Source organism: Pangasianodon hypophthalmus, chromosome 14 (genome assembly GCF_027358585.1).
Source record: "Pangasianodon hypophthalmus isolate fPanHyp1 chromosome 14, fPanHyp1.pri, whole genome shotgun sequence".
NCBI lineage: Eukaryota > Metazoa > Chordata > Actinopteri > Siluriformes > Pangasiidae > Pangasianodon > Pangasianodon hypophthalmus.
In genome coordinates, this window is record NC_069723.1 from 25,813,661 (window position 1) to 25,841,285 (window position 27,625).

At 43.6% G+C, this 27,625-nt stretch overlaps 1 protein-coding gene across 9 annotated transcripts in view; it reads right to left on the reverse strand.

Annotated features, from left to right (window-relative positions):
* LOC113524415 (uncharacterized) overlaps nucleotides 1-27,625 on the reverse strand; it is a 46,985-nt gene that overhangs the window by 19,104 nt on the left and 256 nt on the right. For 2 of the 9 annotated variants that reach the window (XM_034310626.2, XM_053239702.1), the window contains exons 2-13: nucleotides 22,915-23,211; nucleotides 22,789-22,814; nucleotides 22,404-22,512; nucleotides 15,053-15,506; nucleotides 14,547-14,654; nucleotides 10,477-10,584; nucleotides 9,258-9,304; nucleotides 7,221-7,517; nucleotides 7,113-7,138; nucleotides 6,728-6,836; nucleotides 4,379-4,850; nucleotides 3,868-3,975 (exon numbers count right to left, since the gene is read on the reverse strand). In XM_034310626.2, the coding sequence (XP_034166517.2) occupies nucleotides 3,868-3,975; nucleotides 4,379-4,850; nucleotides 6,728-6,836; nucleotides 7,113-7,138; nucleotides 7,221-7,517; nucleotides 9,258-9,304; nucleotides 10,477-10,584; nucleotides 14,547-14,654; nucleotides 15,053-15,506; nucleotides 22,404-22,512; nucleotides 22,789-22,814; nucleotides 22,915-23,209 (2,159 nt within the window). In that variant the 5' untranslated portion in view covers nucleotides 23,210-23,211. Of the gene's footprint in view, nucleotides 1-3,867; nucleotides 3,976-4,378; nucleotides 4,851-6,727; nucleotides 6,837-7,112; nucleotides 7,139-7,220; nucleotides 7,518-9,257; nucleotides 9,305-10,476; nucleotides 10,585-14,546; nucleotides 14,655-15,052; nucleotides 15,507-22,403; nucleotides 22,513-22,788; nucleotides 22,815-22,914; nucleotides 23,212-27,625 lie in introns of those variants that run through there. The other 7 variants (XM_053239706.1, XM_053239707.1, XM_053239705.1 and 4 more) reach the window with 7 other exon arrangements.

Consider the following 27,625-nt stretch of genomic DNA (forward strand, 5'->3'; position numbering starts at 1 on the left):
AACGGGACAACTCCAGATGGATCCAGCCAAGACCCTGGCCATCTGGGACTGGCCCACTCCCAAGTCCGTTAAAGAAGTTCAGCGGTTCTTAGGATTTGCTAACTTCTACCGCAAGTTTGTCAGGAACTTCAGTTCTGTAGCAGCGCCCATATCGGACCTCACCAAAAAGACTAGTGGATCTTATGTCTGGTCTCCTCAGGCAGAAAAGGCATTCAGGGACCTCAAGCATCGCTTCTGCATGGCACCCATTCTGGTCCTCCTGGACACATCGCAACCATTCGTCGTCGAGGTGGACGCCTTGGACAGTGGTGTCGGCGCAGTCCTCTCTCACCGTTCGGATGGCAAGTTGCACCCCTGCGCATACTTCTCCCACCGCCTGAGCCCTGCGGAGTCCCCGTATGATGTGGGGGATCGGGAACTGCTCGCGGTTAAACTGGCCCAGTGGAGGCACTGGCTGGAGGGAGCACAACATCCATTCCTGGTTTGGACGGACCACAAGAACCTGGAGTACCTCCAGCAAGCCAAGAGACTGAATCCCCGACAGGCTAGGTGGGCCTTGTTTTTTAGTCAATTCAACTTCACCCTATCGTACCGCCCTGGCTCTAAGAACACCAAACCAGACGCACTTTCCAGGCTATTCTCGTCCACCAACAGGGAGAGTGAAGTTGGGCCCATTATCCCTGTGTCCCGGATTGTGGCCCCTGTTCACTGGGGTGTTGAGGAGGCCGTCCGACAAGCTCAACGCCAGGACCTCGGCCCTGGGACGGGGCCACCGGGCCTCTTGTACATCCCTCGTCAAGCACGGGCCAAGGTTCTCCAGTGGGGTCACTCGTCCCCTCTCACCGCCCACCCGGGAGCTCGGAAGACACTGGACTTCTTGAAGAGACGCTTCTGGTGGCCAAGCATGGAGAAGGACGTGAGGTCGTTTGTCCTGTCTTGTGATGTGTGCACCAGAAGCAAGAACCCACGACAGCATCCCCAGGGCCTCCTGCATCCTCTGCCCATTCCCCGGCGTCCCTGGTCCCATGTGGCAGTCGACTTCATCACGGGCCTTCCTTACTCACAAGGTAACACTGTCATTTTGGTCATAGTCGACAGATTCTCTAAGGCCTGCCGCTTCGTACCGCTGTGCAAACTCCCTTCTGCTCTTGAAACAGCCAAACTAATATTTACTCATGTCTTCCGAGTCTTTGGTCTCCCACAGGACATCGTCTCAGACTGGGGGCCCCAGTTCTCCTCCCGAGTGTTGCGGGGGTTCTGCAAACTCATCGGGGCCACTGCCAGCCTCTCCTCTGGGTTCCACCCCCAGTCCAATGGCCAGACTGAGAGGCTCAACCAGGACCTGGAAACCACCCTGCGAGGCCTGGCGATGGATAACCCGACATCATGGAGCACCTGGCTGCCATGGGCAGAGTACGCCCACAACACTCTGCAGTCATCGGCCACCAGGTTGTCGCCGTTCCAGTGCCAGTTCGGGTTCCAGCCACCTCTGTTTCCGGAACAGGAGGAGGATGCTGGGGTGCCCTCGGTCAGCCAGTACATGAGACGGTGTCGCAAGACCTGGAACAAGGTTAGGAGGACCCTCATCCAGACTTCCAGGGCCAACCAGACTCAGGCCAACCGCCACAGAAGGCCTGCCCACAGTTTCCGTCCTGGGCAGCGGGTTTGGCTGTCCGCCAAGGACCTTCCTCTGCGGGTGGAGAACCGCAAGCTTGCTCCTCAGTACGTTGGCCCCTTCAAGCTGGTGCGCAGGGTGAACCCTGTCGCCTACCGGCTCCAGTTGCCCCGGTCTCTACGGATCAACCCCACATTCCATGTATCCCTGTTGCGGCCCCTACTGACGTCCTCTTATGCCCCTGTCCCTAGGAATCCCCCGCCTCCCCGCATCCTCCAGGGTCAGACCGTGTTCACTGTGTGCCGCCTGCTGGACTCCCGCCGGGTCCGTGGCGGGCTTCAATATCTGGTGGACTGGGAGGGCTATGGCCCTGAGGAGCGCTGTTGGGTCCCCGCCCGGGACATTTTAGACAAAGATCTTTGTCGGGACTTCCATTTGGCCCATCCTGAGCGCCCTGGGAACGTCAGGAGACGCTCCTTGAGGGGGGGGTCCTGTTAGGACTTGGACTATCTTGGCCTCTAGAGGCCGCTATTGCTTCTGTGTTTTGTGTTTTGTTTTGACAGCCATTGTTTTTCCATGTGCCTTGTGCCCCGCCTAGTCCTCATTACTTACACCTATTTTCAGTTTGCCCCCTTGATTTGTTTGTGTATTTATACCCCCTCAGTTTGGCCTCTAGTCACGGAGTCTTTGTGCTGTGATGTTTCAGACTAGTAACCTCTGTTCCGTGTTCCTCATCTATTTCTTTGTGTTGTTCTGGTACTTTACTTTCTTGTGAACTTTTTGGACTTTCTATTTGCCGTTGTTGGATCTTCTGAGCGTTGGATTTTTTTAAATTTTTTTCCCTTGTATCTTCTGAGCGTTTGGATTATACTTTTGTTATTTTTGCCTTGGATTTTGGCTCTTAATTAATAAACTGTTTCCTTTACTCTACTCTCGCCTCACTCCTCTGCACTTGAGTCATTCCCCTGGTGGCCTAGTGGGGGTTTGCTGGATTACTACACCGGCGATCCAGGTTCGATTCCCAGCATAACAGTAGCGGTCCGTTCTTCCCTACCTGTGAAAGGTATTGATTTTATCATGGGAAATGATCTTGCTGGAGGAAAATTAATGCCAGTTGTGCATGTTACTAACATTCCACTTGTTGATCAACAACCTGATGCGCTTGCACAAAACTTTCCACATGTGTTCGCTGCTAGTGCAGTTACGACCCGCGCTCAGGCAAAACGTCTCGTTAAGGAGAATGAAATGAGTTTAGATGAGTCCGTTTTTACAGAGATTTTTAAGAAAGATGCATTTTCTGAGATTTTGGATACTTATAGCCGATAACAAAGTCTGCTGTTTGTCCAAGTCCTGACGTATTTCTGCCCGTTTCGTGTGATGTTCTTACTGAGGCTCAGAAAAGTGACCTTACGCTGGCAAAATGTCGTTTAAGTGCTGACATTAAAATGTCACCGCGGCGTAATCATCAGTTTTATTGGAATAACACTGTGTTAATGCGTAGCTGCAATGCTCGACCATCGAGTGATGGGAACTCAGATGATTGGAATGTGGTCCATTAGATTGTGGTATCGTTGAAATTCCGACAGCATATTCTGAGCTTGGCACATGATCATCCTTGGTCTGGACACCTGGGCATAAATAAGATCTACAATCGGGTGCTCCAACACTTCTTTTGGCCTGGGTTGAAAACTGATGTTTCTCGATACGGTAAAACTTGCCATACATGTCAAGTAGTAGGAAAGCCCAATCAGGTTGTGCCACCTGCTCCGCTTTGTCCTATTCCGGCTGTAGAACCATTTGAACGCGTTCTGGTGGATTGTGTTGGTCCACTCCCACGAACTAAGTCTGGTTCCCAGTATATTTCAACAATTATGTGCGCTGCCTGCACGTTTTACAGGTCTGTATGTGATCAAAAGTAAACTAAGTGACACGGATTATGTAATTCCTACTCCAGAACGCCGACGAAGACGCGTACATCATTCTCTATTTGTTTTCTCCATCTCTCTTTCTCTTACCCTTTCATTGTCTCATCTGTCTTCCCTTTTTTTCCTTTGTTTCTCTTTGTGTCTCTTTGTGTCTATCTCTGACACAATTATCATGGATCAATACACAGAGCTCTGATAACGAGTGTGTGCCCCTTAAATTAATTATAAAACTGGTCTAAAGTCTTAGAGTCTTTTAGATTCGCTCTTTTCTGACTTTTTTTGTATTATTGGTTCAGTGTGGTGTTGAACATTATAAACAGGTCCTACTTTGGCACGTGGAACACCAGCCTCTTCCTCATCGTGTTTAGAGTAGATATCTGAGTATCTGGTTTAAACAGAGATGACCTTTGCAGGATGAAGTCGATGTCTTCACCCCTTGGAAATTAAAGAGAAAAAGCAGACATGAAGAAATCTTTTAGTACTACTATTAGTACTATTAGTAGGCATCAGTAACATTGTTCTAGTGCTCTTCATAACATGTTCTAATTAACTTCCTCTCACAATTTCCCCTTGACTGAATACCCGTCACCTCCCTAATGGCTGTTCAGCTACTTTATTAAATCATCATTAAAGTCCTCAGATTGCCCACGAAATGAGTAAAATGACAACACCAATCTGACATAGTTTACTTCTGAGTACAAAACAAGCAATTAAATATTTAATATTTCAAAAATATAACATTTGAGTTGCTATATCTAAATTGGGTTTTATTACTCCAAGCTCTTCTGCTAGCTAGTTAGCATGTGTTTAAACAGTATTTTAATGCAAGTTCACTTACTCTGGACAGTATCTTTTCAAGTGGTGACACAAGAGCTGGATGGAAGATGAACCCATAGGATTCCCCCAGGTGTAGTAGGGTTCATCAGGTAACTGCACCACAAGGAAATCTTCATCAACTGGAATTCCGATCTTATCATATGTTTGGAGTGTTTGCTCCTGGCCAGGTTTAAATGCTTGTTGGTGCAGTTTTCCAAGGCAGGCCTTAATGAGGAACACTTTGGGCTTATTGAGCAGACTCGGGCAGGAAGTTCCACTAAATAGGCTGAAGATGTCCTTTCCTGTGACGATGCCTCCATCTGTCCCATACACCCCATCAGTGGTGCCATGTGTGAGGATGCAGCACACGAAAGAGTCACCTTCATGGTGTTTTTGGCCGTGTGTCTTCAGGATGGCCTTCATCTCTTCTGCGGTTTGGTTCCTGTGCACCTCCACAGTGAAACCCAGCCATTCAAACACCCTTTTAATAGACTCTGATAGATAAAAAGAAGAAAGTAGTTTTTACAAAGACTGTTTTTACACAAATGATTAATGTTTAAAAGATATTTGACTTGTAAATTGACTAAATATTTGTGATCCTTTGATAAGAATGGGATGGGTGGGTGGATGGATGGATGAGTGGGTGTGCTTTACTGATCCACATGGCAAAACATGGGTTCAGTCTCTATGGAGTACTTACACTGACCTAGCACTTTATTAGGAACACCTGTACACTGGTATACACTTACAGCGTATACACACATTTTAACAGGAACATCCTTTTCTATGCACTGCACCGCTGCCACATGATTGGCTGACTGGATGATGAGTGTTCCTATTAAAGTGTCCAGTGAGTGTGTGGATGTCTATACAGTATTGTGCAAAAGTCTTAGGCACATGTAAAAAACAAATGCTGTAAAGCAAGTATGCTTCCAAAAATTGAATGTTTCTACATAAAAATTATACTATAAAGAGCAGTTAACAGAAACTAAAATCTAGTATTTGGAGAGACAAAAATTTACTTTTTAAAAATGAATCAGTAATCTGAGGCACACTTTGTGCAGTTTTATAAGGAAATTAGCAGTAAGTTTTCCTGAGCATCTTGGAGAATCTGCCACAGTTCTTTTGGAGACTCTGACTGTGCTCCTGATTCTGCAGTAAAAACCGACAAACTCCATTATGTTTTTTGTCAGAAAGGTGTGTATTATGTAATATACTGCTTTCTTTACTGACATTCAAACATTTTTCTGTAGCATGTAATTTTTGGTTGGAAAAGTAATGTTTGGAAATTTCAGATGTTTTTGCACTGACTCAATATTGCAGAAATCGTAAAATAAACATCTAATTCAAAATTTCTATTTTGAGACTTTTATGACTTTTTTGTGACTTTTGTACTGTATATGTGTGTGTGTGTGTGTGTGTGTGTGTGTGTGTGTAGCGTCACCACCGGCACCTGCCCCCCAGAGGGAGCCCTCGCCTGAGTTTTGACGCCACCCACGAGGAACACTTCCGGGGTTTTACGGACATTTAAGCAGCGCGTTCACCACACGAGGACACGAAGTATTGTTTTCAGGACATTACCAAGCCTTTTCTCTCTGCCATTGTGTTTTGTTTGACTTTTGTGTATGATCCTGTTCACGTTTACGGATTACTGCCTTTGCCTTGTGTTTTGGTTTTGGTTACCTCACCGCTTGACTTCGTGGTTTACCGGACTTTGCTCTCATTTGCTCTACTACGTGTTCTGCCTGCCGATTTGGATTGTTTGCTATTAAACTGCTTATGGATCCTACACAACCCGCCTCCGGCGATTTGTTACAGTGTGTGTGTGTGAATACAAAAAACGTTGGGCTTACAATATATACTCTCTCTCTCTCTCTCTCTCTGCTATGAGACAGAATTTCTGCTAATTTAATCCAGCTTAAAGAAAGTACCACGGCTAGTTCTGGACTAGTTTCAGGTCTTTTCTGATGCAGATTCTGAGATGCAGTTGGAGTGGAATTTTAATTACTAATTAGTCATGTTTAACTTTGTTCCATTCTGAAGCACAGCTTTTTATATGCTGCTTCAGTTATTATACTTTTATAATGTTGAATGTTTTATTCAACTGAAAATGGAAACCTAAAGCACATATTCACACAATGATTATTTTTGCTGAGAATGTATCTTAGTGAATTTGAACTGATTTTACCCTTACACCCCTAAAATTTAAAATGGATTCAATTTACTTTTTCCTATTAATCTACACACAATTATTCATAATGACAAAGTGAATTTTTTGCACTTGGATTTAGGCCGTTTCTCCCATTCTTCCTGGAAGATCCACTGAAGCTCAATCAGATATAATACGAATAGACGTGATGAAGATACACACCTTCATCCTTATCAGATCCATGTCGGTACCTGAGAGGTGAATCAAATGTCATATTGCTGATGATCAGACAGACGCCACGAGGTTCACTGGACATTTTGTATTCATGGATCTGAAAATAAACATTTTATTAATAAAACATCACACTTTTGACCAGCGTTATGAAAGTACACATTTCTGTTAACATCCTAAATCAGGGAGTTGAACTGCAGCTCTGGAGGCCTGGAGTCTAAAACAGTGTGGAGATTCTCCTGCACTAACACACCTACTGAACCTGATCATTAACCAATGGGTTTAAATCAGGAGTTTAATCAGGAGTTTTAGAGCAGGGAATTCAGCAAACTGGACTTTATTCCTGGCTGTTGTTGGACACAGTGTTATAAATCACCTCATCAGATGCCGTGGCAGGTCGAACTAAAAGAGAAAGAAAACCAACTGTTGCTACATCCCAACTCATAGATTTTTAAAAAATGGCTGCAAAAACATGTGCATGTACCTTTCTTCTGTGATGTTTCATCAGGTGTGAAGAGCTTCTTCAGCTGAGGGAAAGTCTCCTGAAGATCTTCACGCTGCAGCAGCTTCAGAAATTTGTGACACGCCTCATCACCCTTGCTCATCACATTATCCAGAAGGTTAATGATGGTCTGCTCTTGGGTGTATTTGGGCTGGTTAAGATTGTTGTATTCACGACTGGTAATGATGTTGTCTTTCAGGACATACTGCAAAACGATGCTGGCGTCAGTAGACAGAGTGTTGAGGAGAAAAATCTTGTTCTTAATCAATGTCTCCATGACTGTAAGACAAAATTAGACATTAGAGTGACTTCTAACTCTTGTGTTAATCTGTTAGGGTGGATTTAAAGTTTCTTCATTTTATTAGACAGTCTTAATGAGAAATACGTTCACGTTAAGGGCGTTTTTGGGCAATCTGCGTAACACCTTGTGACTACAGACAGAGCTACAGGTGCACCTGTCTTCCAAATCTGGTGACTGTCTTCTATTAACTTCATATTATCATCATATAGTAACTTAATTAACTTACTTTCCAACCAAGCAGTGTGTGTTTTCTCTGTCTTGCATTTTATGGACAGGGTCAATGATCAGAGTCTCTCAAGGTCAATGTATGGCCAAGTGTCAGATTCGGCTTAGCTGAAATTTTTGATGTTGAAACAGAAGCCACGAGCAGTAGGCAGCCGTCGTCCTTCACATCAATGATGTTATAGCAGAAGCCACACACAGAGAAAGCGTACACCTGCTAGCGGAGCGCTCACTATAGCACGAGCCGTTCTCTTTCTTGTTCCTCATCCATTCTTTCTCCTAGCACAACAGGCATTTCTCATCGGGAATGTGCTCATCGTGGTTTACTACCAAGGAAGCTGTTTTTTTTTTTCTTTTACTGTATACACAGCTTCAGCTCTATAGCAGCCTATAGTATGCGTTCCCACATCAATCACTGACTTTGCCCATGCTACATACAGGATCAAATTAGTCTCAAAATTATTAACAAATGCATGCACAATTATCTTGCATCTTACTTTCCACAAGCAAATGCCTTACAATCTGAGTCTGTGAAATTCAGAATGTGCAGCGTTTTGTACAAATAGAGACACATTTGTGAATACAAATATTCTATTTTGTATTAATGTATCATAATTTGTGCATGCAAAAAAGAAAAAAAAAACCTGGAACTATGTCGAGTGCACGTTCAAATTCCAGGGATTTTTGGGTCCCCCCTCGTAGTGTATTTTAAAGTACATTCATAGGTATAAAAGTTGCAGTGCTTAAGATCTGACAACACATTTTCACCATTCTGTGTTATAGAGACTCTACCATCCAACTGATTCGCTGTAAAGGTTAGCATACAGCTTGCATGTTTAAAAAAAACAGCTAGAAAAGTATTTTTTCCATTTGGTACATTATTACAAGCAAAACAGAACGTTTATTAAAAACCTCTGAGATGAGTAAGTAACATTTTCTCGAAAAGTTAAATTAACAGATTTTATATAAACTGGGCATGTGTTAGTAATGGAACTAAGCTAAGAGGGAGAGTATCCCTTTTCAGCATTTCGTTTGGAATTAGTTATATTAAACTTATACACTGGAGTCTGATAATTGACACAAATGATAAATAAATAAATTGTAAAGCTGATATTTACTTAATCAGATTAAAACAAGCATTTAACGTCCACATGCACCGATGTCCCTTATCTGTATTAGGTTGTTGCTGGCTTAATTTGCATATCACAGAAAAGTCTTTCCCTTTACAGTTGTAACACACATCCACCATTAGTATGTTTTATGTGTATATCTAGGGTCATTTGTTACAGTACATATTCTACAATTTAGCACAAAGCATGGAGCAAAGAAGCTCATTCTACAGACACACCACAGAGTGATTAAACAGAATGATCATACTAGAAAGCAATCGTGCATCCATAAATGAATAAGCATGCATGACTCTTTAGTCATTATCAACCATGAATAAACACGTCATCCTTCTTATCATGCAGGTCCAACATTTGCTGATCGCTCACCTGAAGACGTATCTGATGAATCTTTTCTTGTTTTCAAGAATTCATACCTAGAAAGTGAAACAGTGTCGTCAATTTGTTTTGCAATTGTTCTGTTGGCCACCACTTGGCCATAATTAATAAAGAATTAACACACCATGCAAGTAATAAAGAATTAACACACCATGCAAGTAATAAAGAATTAACACACCATGCAAGATCCAAGGACAAGACACATGGCGAGGTATTTGTAAAGCCGATGCTCTGTTTTGATTATGGTCCGAGACTGCACTGTATAATGCATCATGTATATTGTATTTAAGAAACATTAATGAAGCTTCTGGGTGCTCACTGGGTTTTAGGCCATTGGTTCAATATGATTTTTTTTTAATAATCATGATTATTTGTTTCGTTAGTGGTTCTTTGTGTGTGGTTGATGAAAGCCAGTGTCTTATTTGTATTTAAAGGCAGTTGCATGTTTAGGCAACATATGATGTATACGATCTGACCTATTCAATTTAAATCATGTATAATTTCTTAGGAGCGTAAAAGGTCCGAAAGACCAAACATACACTGCTGTTGTGGTGTCTTCAGTATGTTACGTCACATTATTAGGTCTGGACACCTGGGCATAAATAAGATCTACAATCGGGTGCTCCAACACTTCTTTTGGCCTGGGTTGAAAACTGATGTTTCTCGATACGGTAAAACTTGCCATACATGTCAAGTAGTAGGAAAGCCCAATCAGGTTGTGCCACCTGCTCCGCTTTGTCCTATTCCGGCTGTAGAACCATTTGAACGCGTTCTGGTGGATTGTGTTGGTCCACTCCCACGAACTAAGTCTGGTTCCCAGTATATTTCAACAATTATGTGCGCTGCCTGCACGTTTTACAGGTCTGTATGTGATCAAAAGTAAACTAAGTGACACGGATTATGTAATTCCTACTCCAGAACGCCGACGAAGACGCGTACATCATTCTCTATTTGTTTTCTCCATCTTTCTTTCTCTTACCCTTTCATTGTCTCATCTGTCTTCCCTTTTTTTCCTTTGTTTCTCTTTGTGTCTCTTTGTGTCTATCTCTGACACAATTATCATGGATCAATACACAGAGCTCTGATAACGAGTGTGTGCCCCTTAAATTAATTATAAAACTGGTCTTAGAGTCTTTTAGATTCGCTCTTTTCTGACTTTTTTTTGTATTATTGGTTCAGTGTGGTGTTGAACGTTATAAACAAGTCCTACTTTGGCACGTGGAACACCAGCCTCTTCCTCATCGGGTTTAGAGTAGATATCTGAGTATCTGGTTTAAACAGAGATGACCTTTGCAGGATGAAGTCGATGTCTTTACCCCTTGGAAATTAAAGAGAAAAAGCAGACATGAAGAAATCTTTTAGTACTACTATTAGTACTATTAGTAGGCATCAGTAACATTGTTCTAGTGCTCTTCATAACATGTTCTAATTAACTTCCTCTCACAATTTCCCCTTGACTGAATACCCATCACCTCCCTAATGGCTGTTCAGCTACTTTATTAAATCATCATTAAAGTCCTCAGATTGCTCAGGAAATGAGTAAAATGACAACACCAATCTGACATAGTTTACTTCTGAGCACAAAACAAGCAATTAAATATTTAATATTTCAAAAATATAACCTTAAAAACGCCCTTAAATAGAGACAAACATTAAAGTGACTTTTTAACAGTGTTGACTGCACAACTCTTTCAACAGAATTCATCCCAAATTTATTTATTCATTAATCCTAAGTTCCTTGTTTTTCTATTTGGTAAAAATTGATGAATGAAACAAAAAACAAAACTTTGCTGGCTGTTGGGAAAGAGAGGTTGCCCCCAAAGACACCAAAAACCACACCAGCACCCTTCTGTCCCACCCAAATACCCTGCTGTCCTCTCCAACCAAAAGTAGCTTTTGCTTTAACTGTGAAGATGACTACTTTTTTGGACTAGAAATTGGACTAAAAAAAGTCATGCAAGCCCTGCTATCCCTCCCTACACCCTAACACCTTGGTGTCACATGAACACCTCTACACCTTGTTGTCCCTTATGACCCCCAACACCCTGCTATCCCTCCCCATACTCCAATACCTTGGTGTCAGCACACCACTTCTATAATTGGCTGTTCCCCCAACATTCTCATGTCCCACAATGCCCTTCTGTCCTCCAACCTCTACACCCTGCTGTCCCACAAACACCCTGCTGTCCAGCCAATACCTTGCTGTCCCCCCAGTCAACACGTGAGATCATGCAATGATCACAGTGACATCACACAATCCTCACACTGTGATCCTCACAGCGTGAGTAATACGTGAGCTCATTATGAATTAAAAATTTTGAGTAGGTTGTGAGGAAGTAGTTTAAATATTGTTCACCGGGGATAAGATCATCTACATCTTGGATAAGATTCCTAAAAGTTTCGCACCTACAGCACACATTACATACACTGATGATGTTCTACATGTCTAAAGTATACAGAGAGATAAACCTTATAAACTCCTTATAAGCTCCTTGATTTCGTGTGACAACTTAAAATATAACCTGCATGCACAATAAACTATAATACAATTTATTTACATTTCTCTACAGAAAGGATTTTGTAGGGTTTTTTTAAGATTTATTTTAGGTGTTTTTGCCTTTATTATGATAGGACAGTTTAGATCTGACAGGAAGCGAAGTTGAAAGAGAGAGGTAGGCAGGATCGGGAAAGGTCCCCGAGCCGGGATTCGGACTTAAGATGCCCGTAACGCACGGCGGATCAACGGTAATCCTTGGCGAACTTCGACAGTTCGACCGTCAGCAAACTTCGGCTGTGCGTCTTGCATCATCAGCTCGGAACTGAAGTTCGATTCAGTTCCTTACTTCCTATGAACAGGCTTAAAGAACGATTCGTTCAGGAATCGAACATCACTATTGTGATTTACATTTGTGTCAGAGACTTTCGACCGTGGAATTGCTGTTTTGTTCTGGAGAAATGGTGAGTGCTTTCTTTAATTGCTATTCACATACGCTGATATGATATTATAATGCCAATATGCACTGTGGCCTGGCCCCGTGTTAGCAAATTAGCCAGGTACACGTGTTAGACAGGTACATGTGAACCAGCCATCTTGCTAGCTCAGATGTAGAATTAGTTAAGCCAGGAACACACTACATGACTATAAGGCTGATTATGAACGTAATTTGATACTTACAACTGATCACACCCAAACGCATTAGAGCCAGTTGCATTGAGTCGGTGTTTACAGTCAGCATTTAAAATCATAAGTGTGTTCAGTTCAGTCTTACAATGTTTCACTGCTATAGAAAATGTAATGTCAAGACCAGTAGTCATTAGCAACTCATTGCAATGACATATTCTTCTCTGTGTTTCAGGATCTGTCAAGAATGTCCAAGGGGAAAAAGAAATACAAGTTAAGAATCGAAAAGGAGTCACCAAAACAACAGGAGAAGCGGAATGTGTCCATCAAATTGAAATTTTTGTGTCAAATACAAACACCAGACTGAAAAGAAATCAAAATAAACAAGGAAACTGAATTGTATAAATACTGTGAATGTAATAAAAGATTAACTTCTACATAATGTTTGTGATATTACTTACAAATATTAGAGAACTTTTAGATCACAGTGAACTCACACTAAACTAAGAGAATGAGTTTAACACAGTGATATGACGGTGGTCTCACACAGTGAGTGCGCTATGCGGGTACACTTTTAGCTCGTTGTGACCTCACATTGTGACCACATCATGAGTATCCTGGGAGCTCATGGTGAGATCACTGTGAGATCAAATTGTTGACTGGGCCAACAACACCCTGCAGTCCCATCAACACCCTCCTGTTCACCAGAACACCCTGCTGTCCCATCAACACCCTCTTGTCCACCAGAACACCCTGCAGTCCCGTCAACACCCTGGTGTGCTGTCAACACCCTGCAGTCCACTAGAACACCCTGCAGTCCACCAGAACACCCTGCAGTCCACTAGAACACCCTGCTGTCCCATCAACACCCTCCTGTCCACCAGAACACCCTGCAGTCCCGTCAACACCCTGGTGTGCTGTCAACACCCTGCAGTCCACCAGAACACCCTGCAGTCCACTAGAACACCCTGCTGTCCCATCAACACCCTCCTGTCCACCAGAACACCCTGCTGTCCCATCAACACCCTGGTGTCCTGTCAACACCCTGCAGTCCACCAGAACACCCTGCTGTCCCATCAACACCCTGCTGTCCACCAGAACACCCTGCTGTCCACCAGAACACCCTGCTGTCCCATCAACACCCTGCAGTCCACCAGACCACCCTGCTGTCCACCAGAACACCCTGCAGTCCACCAGAACACCCTGCTGTCCCATCAACACCCTGCAGTCCACCAGACCACCCTGCTGTCCACCAGAACACCCTGCAGTCCACCAGAACACCCTGCTGTCCCGCCAACACCCTGCTGTCCCACCAGAACACCCTGCTGTCCACCAGAACACCCTGCTGTCCCATCAACACCCTGCTGTCCACCAGAACACCCTGCTGTCCCATCAACACCCTGCTGTCCACCAGAACACCCTGCTGTCCCATCAACACCCTGGTGTCCTGTCAACACCCTGCAGTCCACCAGAACACCCTGCTGTCCACCAGAACACCCTGCTGTCCCATCAACACCCTGCAGTCCACCAGAACACCCTGCTGTCCACCAGAACACCCTGCTGTCCCGTCAACACCCTGCTGTCCCACCAGAACACCCTGCTGTCCCGTCAACACCCTGCTGTCCCACCAGAACACCCTGCTGTCCACCCAGGACAGCCATGTACTTAAAGTAAAGCAGGGACGTCCTGATCTGATACTGAGCATCAGTAACAAGCCAATGTTTATTTAAATTGGTAAATAATTAACAGAGCAGAATTTACATATTTTACAATCTAACCCATGGATGCATTTTAATTCCATAAACATGTGATGCTCGCTCACAACACAAATCTCAGATCTGAACAGAGGACACAGACTTACAGTCGTAAAGTGGGTCATCATTCTCTATTTGTTTTCTCCATCTCTCTTTCTCTTACCCTTTCATTGTCTCATCTGTCTTCCCTTTTTTTCCTTTGTTTCTCTTTGTGTCTCTTTGTGTCTCTTTGTGTCTATCTCTGACACAATTATCATGGATCAATACACAGAGCTCTGATAACGAGTGTGTGTGTCCCTTAAATTAATTATAAAACTGGTCTTAGAGTCTTTTAGATTCGCTCTTTTCTGACTTTTTTTGTATTATTGGTTCAGTGTGGTGTTGAACATTATAAACAAGTCCTACTTTGGCACGTGGAACACCAGCCTCTTCCTCATTGTGTTTAGAGTAGATATCTGAGTATCTGGTTGAAACTGAGATGACCTTTGCAGGATGAAGTCGATGTCTTTACCCCTTGGAATTTAAAGAGAAAAAGCAGAAGAAATCTTTTAGTACTACTATTAGTACTATTAGTAGGCATCAGTAACATTGTTCTAGTGCTCTTCATAACATGTTCTAATTAACTTCCTCTCACAATTTCCCCTTGACTGAATACCCGTCACCTCCCTAATGGCTGTTCAGCTACTTTATTAAATCATCATTAAAGTCCTCAGATTGCCCAGGAAATGAGTAAAATGACAACACCAATCTGACATAGTTTACTTCTGAGTACAAAACAAGCAATTAAATATTTAATATTTCAAAAATATAACATTTGAGTTGATATATTTAAATTGGGTTTTATTACTCCAATCTCTTCTGCTAGCTAGTTAGCATGTGTTTAAACAGTATTTTAATGCAAGTTCACTTACTCTGGACAGTATCTTTTCAAGTGGTGACACAAGAGCTGGATGGAAAGTGAAACAAAGGGTTCATCAGGTAACTGCACCACAAGGAAATCTTCATCAACTGGAATTCTGATCTCAACATATGTTTGGAGTGTTTGCTCCTGGCCAGGTTTAACTGGTACAAGTTGGTACAGTTTTCCAAGGCAGGTCTGGATGAGGAACACTTTGGGTTTATTGATCAGACTTGGGCAGGAAGTTCCACTAAATAGACTGAAGATGTCCTTTCCTGTGACGATGCCTCCATCTGTCCCATACACCCCATCAGTGGTGCCATGTGTGAGGATGCAGCACACGAAAGAGTCACCTTCATGGTGTTTTTGGCCATGTGTCTTCAGGATGGCCTTCATCTCTTCTGCAGTTTGGTTCCTGTGCACCTCCACAGTGAAACCCAGCCATTCAAACACCTCTTTAAGAGACTCTGATAGATAAACAGAAGAAAGTAGTTTTTGAAAAGACAATTTTTACACAAATGATTAATGTTTAAAAGATATTTGACTTGTAAATTGGCTAAATATAAGGGATCCTTTGATAAGAATGGGATGGGTGGGTGGATGGATGGATGGATGGATGGATGGATGGATGAGTGGGTGTGCTTTACTGATCCGCATGGCAAAACATGGGTTCAGTCTCTATGGCGTACTTACACTGACCTAGCACTTTATTAGGAACACCTGTACACCTACTCATTCATGCAATTATCTAATCAACCAATCGTGGAGCAGCAGAAATGCACGAAAAATGTGATCTCAGTGATTTTGACTGTGGCATGGTTGTTTTTGCCAGAAGGGTTGGTCTGAGTATTTCTATAACTTTGGATCTCCTTGGATTTTCATGCACAAACAGTCCCTTGAGTTTACACAAAATGGTGCAATAAATAAAACAACATCCAGTGAGCAGCAGTTCTGTGGACGGAAACACCTTGTTGATGAGAGAGATCAACAGAGAATGGCCAGACTGGTTCAAGCTGACAGAAAGGCTACAGTAACTCAGATAATCACTCTGTACATTTGTGGTGAGCTGAAAAGCATCTCAGAATGCACAACACATCGATCCTTGAGGCAGATGGGCTACAACAGCAGAAGATCACATCGAGTTCCCCTTCTGTCAGCCAGGAACAGAAAGCTGAGGCTGCAGTGGACACGGGCTCACCACAACTGGACAGCTGAAGACTGGAGAAACGCAGCCTGGTCTGATGAATCTGCCTTGTGTCACCAGTCCAGCCTGGTGGAGGTGGTGTGATGGTGTGGGGAATGTTTTCTTGGCACACTTTGGGCCTGTTAATAATCAGTCTATCATGGCTTGAATGCCACAGCCTATTTGAGTATTGTTGCTGACCGTGTGCTTCCCTTCATTTCCACAATTTACCATCTTCTAATGGCTTATCATTCCAGCATGATGATGCACCATGACACAAAGCAAAAGTCGTCTCAAACTGGTTTCATGAACATGACGATGAGTTCAGGGTTCTTCAGTGGCCTTCCCAGTCACCGGATCTGAATCCAGTAGAACATCTTTGGGACGCAGTAGAACGGGAGACTCGCAGCATGAAAGTCCACCTGAAGAATCTCCGGGAATTGTGATGCGATCATCTCAACATGGAGCAGAATCTCAAAGGAATGTTTCCAACATCTTGTGGAATCTATGCATGAAGAATTGAGGCTGTTTTGAGAGCAAAGGGAGTGAGATCCCTACCCAGTATTAGTGTAGTGTTCCTAATAAAGTGCTCAGTGAGTGTATACAACTGTTTTATTCTGCTCGAGTTATAATATTTTAAATGTGCCTCACATTTGAAAAGTCAGTAATGCACAGATTTTGTTCAAAACATGTAGAACTCAGATTAATGTCTGTTTATCTTTATCTTTACTGGGCTGAATAGCATGCCTTCCTTTATTTTTGTAATCTAGTTTATACACAAAATAAAAATCCTGGCTACACAGTGGTAGAGCGGGTAGCTACACAGCTCCAGGTTCGACCCTGAGCTCAGGTTACTGTCTGTGTGGAGTTTGCCATGCTATCCACGTGTCCATGTGGGTTTTCTCTGGGGCCTCCATTTTTTCCCACCTCCCAGAAACATGTCAATAGGCAGACCGGCTACACTAAATTGCCCCTAGGTGCGAGTGAGTGTGTGAATGATGCCCCGCAATAAATGAGTACATGAAAAATCTCATTATACAAATACAGAATCAGAAAGTCTATTACTCATAAAGCATCAAAGTAAGGATATATATGGTATATACACTTACAGCGTATACAGACATTTTAACAGGAACATCCTTTTCTATGCACTGCACCGCTGCCACATGATTGGCTGACTGGATGATGAGTGTTCCTATTAAAGTGTCCAGTGAGTGTGTGGATGTCTATACAGTATTGTGCAAAAGTCTTAGACACATGTAAAAAACAAATGCTGTAAAGCAAGTATGCTTCCAAAAATTGAATGTTTCTACATAAAAATTATACTATAAAGAGCAGTTAACAGAAACTAAAATCTAGTATTTGGAGAGGCAACAATTTACTTTTTAAAAATGAATCAGTAATCTGAGGCACACTTTGTGCAGTGTTATAAGGAAATTAGCAGTAAGTTTTCCTGAGCATCTTGGAGAATCTGCCACAGTTCTTTTGGAGACTCTGACTGTGCTCCTGATTCTGCAGTAAAAACCGACAAACTCCATTATGTTTTTTGTCAGAAAGGTGTGTATTATGTAATATACTGCTTTCTTTACTGACATTCAAACATTTTTCTGTAGCATGTAATTTTTGGTTGGAAAAGTAATGTTTGGAAATTTCAGATGTTTTTGCACTGACTCAATATTGCAGAAATCGTAAAATAAACATCTAATTCAAAATTTCTATTTTGAGACTTTTGTGACTTTTTTGTGACTTTTGTACTGTATATGTGTGTGTGTGTGTGTGTGTAGCGTCACCACCGGCACCTGCCCCCCAGAGGGAGCCCTCGCCTGAGTTTTGACGCCACCCACGAGGAACACTTCCGGGGTTTTACGGACATTTAAGCAGCGCGTTCACCACACGAGGACACGAAGTATTGTTTTCAGGACATTACCAAGCCTTTTCTCTCTGCCATTGTGTTTTGTTTGACTTTTGTGTATGACCCTGTTCACGTTTACGGATTACTGCCTTTGCCTTGTGTTTTGGTTTTGGTTACCTCGCCACTTAACTTCGTGGTTTACCGGACTTTGCTCTCGTTTGCTCTACTACTTGTTCTGCCTGCTGATTTGGATTGTGTGCTATTAAACTTCTTATGGATCCTACACAACCCGCCTCCGGCGATTCTTTACAGAATACTTCACCTGTTTTGGATCCAGCAGAGCGCGCTAATTTCCAGGCGGTGGTGACCCGCCAAGGAGCTATCATTCGTGCATATCAGGAGCAACTCGCGGCCGCCCACGAACAGCGCCAGCAAACACTGGTGACTCCCGCTACTCTAACCGCACCGGTGCACAGCGAATCGGCCCGGATGGCGCTCCCGGAGAAATTTGACGGCTTCCCGGAGCACTGCCGAGGTTTTCTACAGCAATGCGCGAATTTTTTCGCATTTCAACCCCTGGCATACCGGGAGGAGAACACCAAGTGTGTCTTCCTCTTGTCTCTGCTCACGGGGAGAGCACTGGACTGGGCCTCGGCTGTCTGGGACACCGATCCCCAGGTAAGGACATCCTTTATTTACTTTTCTGAGCTGATCCGCGACGTTTTTGAATACCCGGTGGGGGGGGGCGCGACATAGTGGTACAACTCTTGGAGTTGTGTCAAGGCACCGAACCGGCCGAAGATTACGCTGGGAAATTCCGTACCCTAGCGGCCCAAAGTGGGTGGAATGACCCCGCCCTGCTAGCCGTATTTAGGCAGGGACTATGTCCGGCTTTACAGGCCGAGTTGGCCTGTCGCAGCACGGACGTCACGCTGTCTGAGTATATTACCACGGCCATTTGCCTGGATAACCTCCTCCATCAGCAACGACGCATGTCTCGCCCTCAATATGAAACCGGGGTTTGGGAGGACTACAGCACACCATGGAAGGAGGGGCCGGAGCCTATGCAACTGGGCGGCACCAGAGTCTCCCTGGAGGAACGTCAACGTTGGGTACGCTGAAATCTATGCTTCTACTGCAGAGGCGCTGGCCACCGGGTTATCAACTGTCCCGAGAAACCATCTACCTCCAAGGTGAGAAACGAGCTCGTATTTTCCTGTATGACGCTGAAAGTGACTTTGCACCACACTCAGGGTACTATTGTGGTTCCAGCACTAGTGGACTCCGGGGCAGCCGTCAATCTCATCAAACCTACCACAAACCTAACCACAGTCAAAGAACTGCAGCGGTTCCTGAGGTTCGCAAACTTTTACCGGCGGTTCCTAAGGAATTACAGCAGCATCGCTAACCCAATGACATCACTCCTGCGGGGTAAACCACAGCATCTACATTGGACGGAACAGGCCCGATCCGCATTCACCCAGCTAAAGTCTAGCTTTACCACAGCACTGATCTTGAGGCACCCAGACCCCAGCCTGCCTTTCATTATCGAGGTGGATGCCTGCAGCGGCAGGATCGGGGCCGTACTCTCACAGCGCCATGGAAACCCAGGGAAAGTTTATCCTTGTGCCTACTTTTCCCGAAAGCTAACCCCAGCTGAAGCTAACTATGACGTCGGCAATCGGGAGCTCCTTTCTATCAAGGAAGCATTGGTGGAATGGCGGCATTGGTTGGAAGGTGCGTGTCACCCATTCATATTACTAACTGACCATCATAACCTGGAATACCTGCGTAATGCAAAGAGACTGAACCCAAGACAAGCTCGATGGGCACTGTTCTTTACCCGATTCCGGTTCTCTGTCACATATCGACCAGGCACCAAGAATGGCAAGGCTGATGCACTATCCCGTCGACACGATCCCATAAATGCGCCCAGCAGCCCGGAGCCGATACTACCGCCCGCCATAGTACTCGCACCTATCAGATGGGACATCATGGAGGAGATCCAGCGGGCCCAGGCCAACGAACCTCCACCACCAGCTTGTCCACCCACCAAACTCTTGGTGCCTGCCCCTCTTCATCTGAGAATAATTCAGTTGGTGCACGAGATGCCCAGCTCCGGCCACCCCAGTATACAGCGCACCACAGCCCTGATCAGCAACCGGTTTTGGTGGCCTGCACTGGCACAGGATGTAGAGGAATACGTGGGGACCTGCAGCACCTGTGCTCAGTCTCGAACCAGCTGCCAGCTCCCCATGGGCCTGTTAGAACCTCTGCCCATTCCCAAGTGACCCTGGTCCCACATGGCTATAGACTTTGTTTGTTACCGACCTCCCTAGTTCTGCAGGATACACCACGATCCTAGTAGCCATCGACAGGTTCTCCAAGGCATGCCGACTGGTCCCCCTCAAAGGCCTACCCACAGCCATGGAGACAGCGACTACACTATTTCACCACATTTTCTGTATCTACGGCCTTCCTGAGGATATCGTGTCCGACTGAGGCCCGCAATTCATGTCCAGAGTCTGGAGAGCATTCTGCACCCACCTAGGGGTCAACGTAAGCCTCAGTTCTGGATACCACCCACAGTCTAATGGACAGACCAAGCCTTTGAACCAGGAGATCGGCAGGTACCTCCGCTCCTACTGTAGCCGTAAACAGCAGCACTGGAGTGAGTTTCTCCCGTGGGCAGAGTATGCCCAGAACTCCCTCATCCACTCATCCAAGGGACTCACACCATTCCAGTGCATTCTGGGGTATCAACCACCTCTGTTCCCCTGGTCAGGAGAACCTTCCGACATACCTGCCGTAGGCGACTGGGCCCGCCATAGCCAGGAGGTCTGGGAAAGCGCCCACGTCCGCCTGCAACGGGCCATACGACGTCAAAGAATACAGGCGGACCGCCACAGATGCCCACATCCCAGATTCCAGGTGGGTCAGAGGGTATGGTTATCCACGCAAAACCTAAGACTGAGGCTACCCTGCCGCAAGCTGAGCCCGAGATTTATTGGCCCCTTCTGTATCGTCCGCCAAGTGAACCCGGTGACTTACCGACTGCAACTCCCTGCCTCGTATCGGATCTCCCCCACCTTCCGCGTGTCCCTGCTCAAACCAGCACGCCCCCACCAGGATGACACAACCACCACCACCGCTCGACATTGACAGGCCCCAGCCTATAGGGTGAGCTCACTCCTCAACCCTTGACGCCATGGTAACCGTTTACAGTATCTGGTGGACTGGGAGGGGTACGGCCTGGGTAAATGCGGACGACATCCTTGACCCCTCTTCCATTGCCTCCGCCCCAATCGGCCAGCTCCACGGCCCCGGGGCCGTCCACGTCGTAGAACACCGGGAGGCGTTCCTGGGGGGTGGGGGGGTGGGGGGGGGTCTGTAGCGTCACCACTGGCACCTGCCCCCCAGAGGGAGCCCTCACCCGAGTTTTGACGCCACCCACGAGGAACACTTCTGGGGTTTTACGGACATTTAAGCAGCGCGTTCACCACACGAGGATGCGAAGTATTGTTTTCAGGACATTACCAAGCCTTTTCTCTCTGCCATTGTGTTTTGTTTGACTTTTGTGTATGATCCTGTTCACGTTTACGGATTACTGCCTTTGCCTTGTGTTTTGGTTTTGGTTACCTCGCTGCTTGACTTCGTGGTTTACCGGACTTTGCTCTTGTTTGCTCTACTACGTTTTCTGCCTGCCGATTTGGATTGTTTGCTATTAAACTGCTTATGGATCCTACACAACCCGCCTCCGGCGATTTGTTACAGTGTGTGTGTGTGTGAATACAAAAAACGTTGGGCTTACAATATATACTCTCTCTCTCTCTCTCTCTCTGCTATGAGACAGAATTTCTGCTAATTTAATCCAGCTTAAAGAAAGTACCACGGCTAGTTCTGGACTAGTTTCAGGTCTTTTCTGATGCAGATTCTGAGATGCAGTTGGAGTGGAATTTTAATTACTAATTAGTCATGTTTAACTTTGTTCCATTCTGAAGCACAGCTTTTTATATGATGCTTCAGTTATTATACTTTTATAATGTTGAATGTTTTATTCAACTGAAAATGGAAACCTAAAGCACATATTCACACAATGATTATTTTTGCTGAGAATGTATCTTAGTGAATTTGAACTGATTTTACCCTTACACCCCTAAAATTTAAAATGGATTCAATTTACTTTTTCCTATTAATCTACACAAAATTATTCATAATGACAAAGTGAATTTTTTGCACTTGGATTTAGGCCGTTTCTCCCATTCTTCCTGGAAGATCCACTGAAGCTCAATCAGATATAATACAAATAGACGTGATGAAGATACACACCTTCATCCTTATCAGATCCATGTCGGTACCTGAGAGGTGAATCAAATGTCATATTGCTGATGATCAGACAGACGCCACGAGGTTCACTGGACATTTTGTATTCATGGATCTGAAAATAAACATTTTATTAATAAAACATCACACTTTTGACCAGCGTTATGAAAGTACACATTTCTGTTAACATCCTAAATCAGGGAGTTGAACTGCAGCTCTGGAGGCCTGGAGTCTAAAACAGTGTGGAGATTCTCCTGTACTAACACACCTACTGAACCTGATCATTAACCAATGGGTTTAAATCAGGAGTTTAATCAGGAGTTTTAGAGCAGGGAATTCAGCAAACTGGACTTTATTCCTGGCTGTTGTTGGACACAGTGTTATAAATCACCTCATCAGATGCCGTGGCAGGTCGAACTAAAAGAGAAAGAAAAACAAGAACACATGCATCACCAACTGTTGCTACATCCCAACTCATAGATTTTTAAAAAATGGCTGCAAAAACATGTGCATGTACCTTTCTTCTGTGATGTTTCATCAGGTGTGAAGAGCTTCTTCAGCTGAGGGAAAGTCTCCTGAAGATCTTCACGCTGCAGCAGCTTCAGAAATTTGTGACACGCCTCATCACCCTTGCTCATCACATTATCCAGAAGGTTAATGATGGTCTGCTCTTCGGCGTATTTGGGCTGGTTAAGATTGTTGTATTCACGACTGGTAATGATGTTGTCTATCAGGACATACTGCAAAACGATGCTGGCGTCAGTAGACAGAGTGTTGAGGAGAAAAATCTTGTTCTTAATCAATGTCTCCATAACTGTAAGACAAAATTAGACATTAGAGTGACTTCTAACTCTTGTGTTAATCTGTTAGGGTGGATTTAAAGTTTCTTCATTTTATTAGACAGTCTTAATGAGAAATACGTTCACGTTAAGGGCGTTTTTGGGCAATCTGCGTAACACCTTGTGACTACAGACAGAGCTACAGGTGCACCTGTCTTCCAACTCTGGTGACTGTCTTCTATTAACTTCATATTATCATCATATAGTAACTTAATTAACTTACTTTCTAACCAAGCAGTGTGTGTTTTCTCTGTCTTGCATTTTATGGACAGGGTCAATGATCAGAGTCTCTCAAGGTCAATGTATGGCCAAGTGTCAGATTCGGCTTAGCTGAAATTTTTGATGTTGAAACAGAAGCCACGAGCAGTAGGCAGCCGTCGTCCTTCACATCAATGATGTTATAGCAGAAGCCACACACAGCGAAAGTGTACACCTGCTAGCGGAGCGCTCACTATAGCACGAGCCGTTCTCTTTCTTGTTCCTCATCCATTCTTTCTCCTAGCACAACAGGCATTTCTCATCGGGAATGTGCTCATCGTGGTTTACTACCAAGGAAGCTGTTTTTTTTTTTCTTTTCTTTTTTTTTACTGTATACACAGCTTCAGCTCTATAGCAGCATATAGTATGCGTTCCCACATCAATCACTGACTTTGCCCATGCTACATACAGGATGAAATTAGTCTCAAAATTATTAACAAATGCATGCACAATTATCTTGCATCTTACTTTCCACAAGCAAATTCCTTACAATCTGAGTCTGTGAAATTCAGAATGTGCAGCGTTTTGTACAAATAGAGACACATTTGTGAATACAAATATTCTATTTTGTATTAATGTGTCATAATTTGTGCATGCAAAAAGAAGATGTGTGTTAGTGGATCAGGTGGCACGTGTGCTTTTACTGACGTCTTTTCTGAGTCGATTCTGTTCGTTTCATCTGGATTTTGAGATTTTCTTTCTGCGGTTTCAGCACTGCACGATCCACACACAAACATCTCCAGATCCACACACAGCTGTGCCTAAGAAAAGCAGCTCGCACTAGATGGCAGTCTCAGGTTTACAGAGTTGGTGGCAGCTGCCTACTTGTGCTTGATTTGAGGACAAGAGCTACTGGAGGTTTTCAGCATCCTCCCAAAGAACCTCAGACACATCTAGTAAAATGATCATGCTAATTTGTCACCTGATCCACAAATGCACATCCTACTTGTTGCATCTTACAAATTATGATACATTCATATAAAATATTTAATTCAATTCAAGTTTATTTGTATAGCGCTTTTAACAATGGACATTGTCACAAAGCAGCTTTACAGAAATAAATACATTCAAATTAAATTAAACCAAAATAAATTGTAAATGTATGAATTTATCCCTAATGAGCGAGCCAAAGGTGACAGTGGTGAGGAAAAACTCCCTGAGACGAACCAGACTCAGAAGGGAATCCATCTTCATCTGGGTGGTAACGGATAGTGCGATTATAAATAAATAAATAAAAATAGGAAATTTGTATTCACAAATGTGTCTCTATTTGCACAAATCTCTGCACATTCATTTAATTCTGAATTTCACAGGCTCAGATTGTAAGGCATTTGTTTGTGGATAGTAAGATGCATTTATAGCATTTATCAAGTTCAGGGATAATTGTGCATGTATTTGTAATTAATTTTGAAACTAATTTCATCCCATATAAAAGTAGACTCCCTCACCCCCCCAACCCCCCCCCCCCCCCTCCCTTCCTCTGTATACATGCTGCAGGAGACAAACACTCGCCATGTCCTGCAGAATTTCAGATCTCTCCTGCACAATAGCACAGAGCCCCTAAGGGCACATGCTGAGGGACAAACTATGAGATGGGAGGGAAATGAATATTTCAGTGCTTTTGCATCCTCCCATTGTTGAGTTTGTACAAACAGCACTTCAGTACAATCAGTACAGTTTATATCCTCGCTGGCAGCACGACAGGGTTCAGGAGAGGACTTTATATAGTCAGTTTAATTGGAAACACTTCCTGTTTTTCTACACTGATGGCTTTTATAGATTACGATGCACATGTATCTGGGATCCTTCATATACATATATATATATATATATATATATATATATATATATATATATATATACAGTCAGGTCCATAAATATTGGGACAGTGACACAGTTTTGGTAATTTTGCCTCTGTACTCCACCACAGTGGATTTGAAATGAAGCAGTCAAGATGTGACTGAAGCGTAGACTTTCAGCTTTAATTCAAGGGGTTTAACAAAAATATTGCATTAACCGTTTAGGAATTACAGCCATTTTTTACAGAGTTCCTCCATTTTCACAGGCTCAAAAGTAATGGGACAATTGACTGATAAGCAGTTTCATGGCCAGCTGTGGCCTGTTTCCTCCTGATATCATGATAAATTAAGAGATAAAAGATCTGGAGCTGATTCCAAGTGTTGAATTTGCATTTGGTAGCTGTTCATGGGAACTCTCAATATGCCGTCCAAAGAGGTGTTGATGCAAGTGAAGGAGGCCATCATTAGGCTGAAAAACCAAAACAGACCTATCAGAGAGATAGCAGAAACTTTAGGAGCTGCCAAATCAACAATTTGGTACATTCTTAAAAAGAAGGAATGCACTGGCGAGCTCTGCAACACCAAAAGGCCTGGGAGACCACAGAAAACAACTAAAGTGGATGATTGCAGAATTCTTTTCTTATTGAAGAACAACCCCTTCACAACATCTAGCCAAGTCAGGAACACTCTGGAGGAGGTAGGCCTATCATTGTCAAAGTCTACAATCAAGAGCCACCTTCATGAATGTGTAAACACTCAAGAACACAAAGGCCAGATTAGACTTTGCTAAAAAACCTCTAAAAAAAAAGCCTGACCAGTTCTGATGCAAGATTAACTTGTACCAGAATGATGGGAAGAGAAAAGTATGGAGAAGGAAAGGAAGGGCTCATGATCCAAAGCATACCACATCATCCGTCAAACATGTGGAGGCAGTGTTATGGCATGGGCATGTTTGGCTGCCAATGGAACTGGGTCTTTGGGGTTTATTGATAATGTGACTGTTGATAGAAGCAGCAGGATGAATTCTGAAGTGTATAGAGCTATACTTTCTGCTCAGATTCAGTCCAATGCTGCAAAACTGATAGGACAGCGCTTCACAGTACAGATGGATAACAACCCAAAACATACTGTGAAAGCAGCCCAAGAGCTTGGAAATTAAATGTTCTTAAATGGCCGAGTCAGTCACCTGACCTCAACCCAACTGAGCTGCTTTTCACTTACTGAAGACAAATCTGAAGCCAGAAAGACCCACAAACAAGCAGCAACTGAAGATGGCTGCAGTAAAGACCTGGCAAATCATCTCAAGGGAGAAACCTCAGCATTTGGTGATGTCCATGGGGTCCAGACTTCAGGTAGTTATTGACTGCAAAGGATTTACCTCCAAGTAATAAAAATAATCCTAATATTTATGATTATATTAGTTTGTCCCATTACTTCTGAGCCTGTGAAAATGGAGGAACTCTGTAAAAAAATGGCTGTAATTCCTAAACGGTTAATGCAATATTTTTGTTAAACCCCTTGAATTAAAGCTGAAAGTCTACGCTTCAGTCACATCTTGACTGCTTCATTTCAAATCCACTGTGGTGGTGTACAGAGGCCAAATTACCAAAACTGTGTCACTGTCCCAATATTTATGGACCTGACTGTATATATATATATATATATATATATATATATATATATATATATATATATATATATATATATATGTATATGAAGGATCCCAGATACATGTGCATCGTAATCTATAAAAGCAGTCAGTGTAGAAAAACAGGAAGTGTTTCCAATTAAACTGACTATATAAAGTCCTCTCCTGAACCCTGTCGTGCTGCCAGCGAGGATATAAACTGTACTGATTGTACTGAATATATATATATATATATATATATATATATATATATGTATGTGGGAAGATCAGAAGGTGTGTCACTGTCATGTGAAAAGCATGCCTTAAACTAAATATGACTTTATTTCTTTCTGCTTGAGTTTGAGCTCAAAATAAAACTCTCAGAAGCGCTGCACTGTGAACATGTCTGAGCCCTGCCCTGCTGCAGAGAGAAACTAAACCGGAAGTGCTGTTTGTATAAACCCACAACCAGAGAAAGCAGAAGCACAGAAATATGCAGCTTCCTCCCAGCTCATGTTTTTTCCATCGCCATGTCCCTTTAAGGGCTCTGTACAACCGCCCTGCAGGAAGCGCGCGCGCGCGTGTGTGTGTGTGTGTGTGTGTGTGTGTGTGTGTGTGTGTTTTAAATAAACCTGCAGGATAGAATTTTTTATTTCCTAGAATTCCTTCATGTATTTCTACAGAGCTGAAAATCCTGGAGGATAT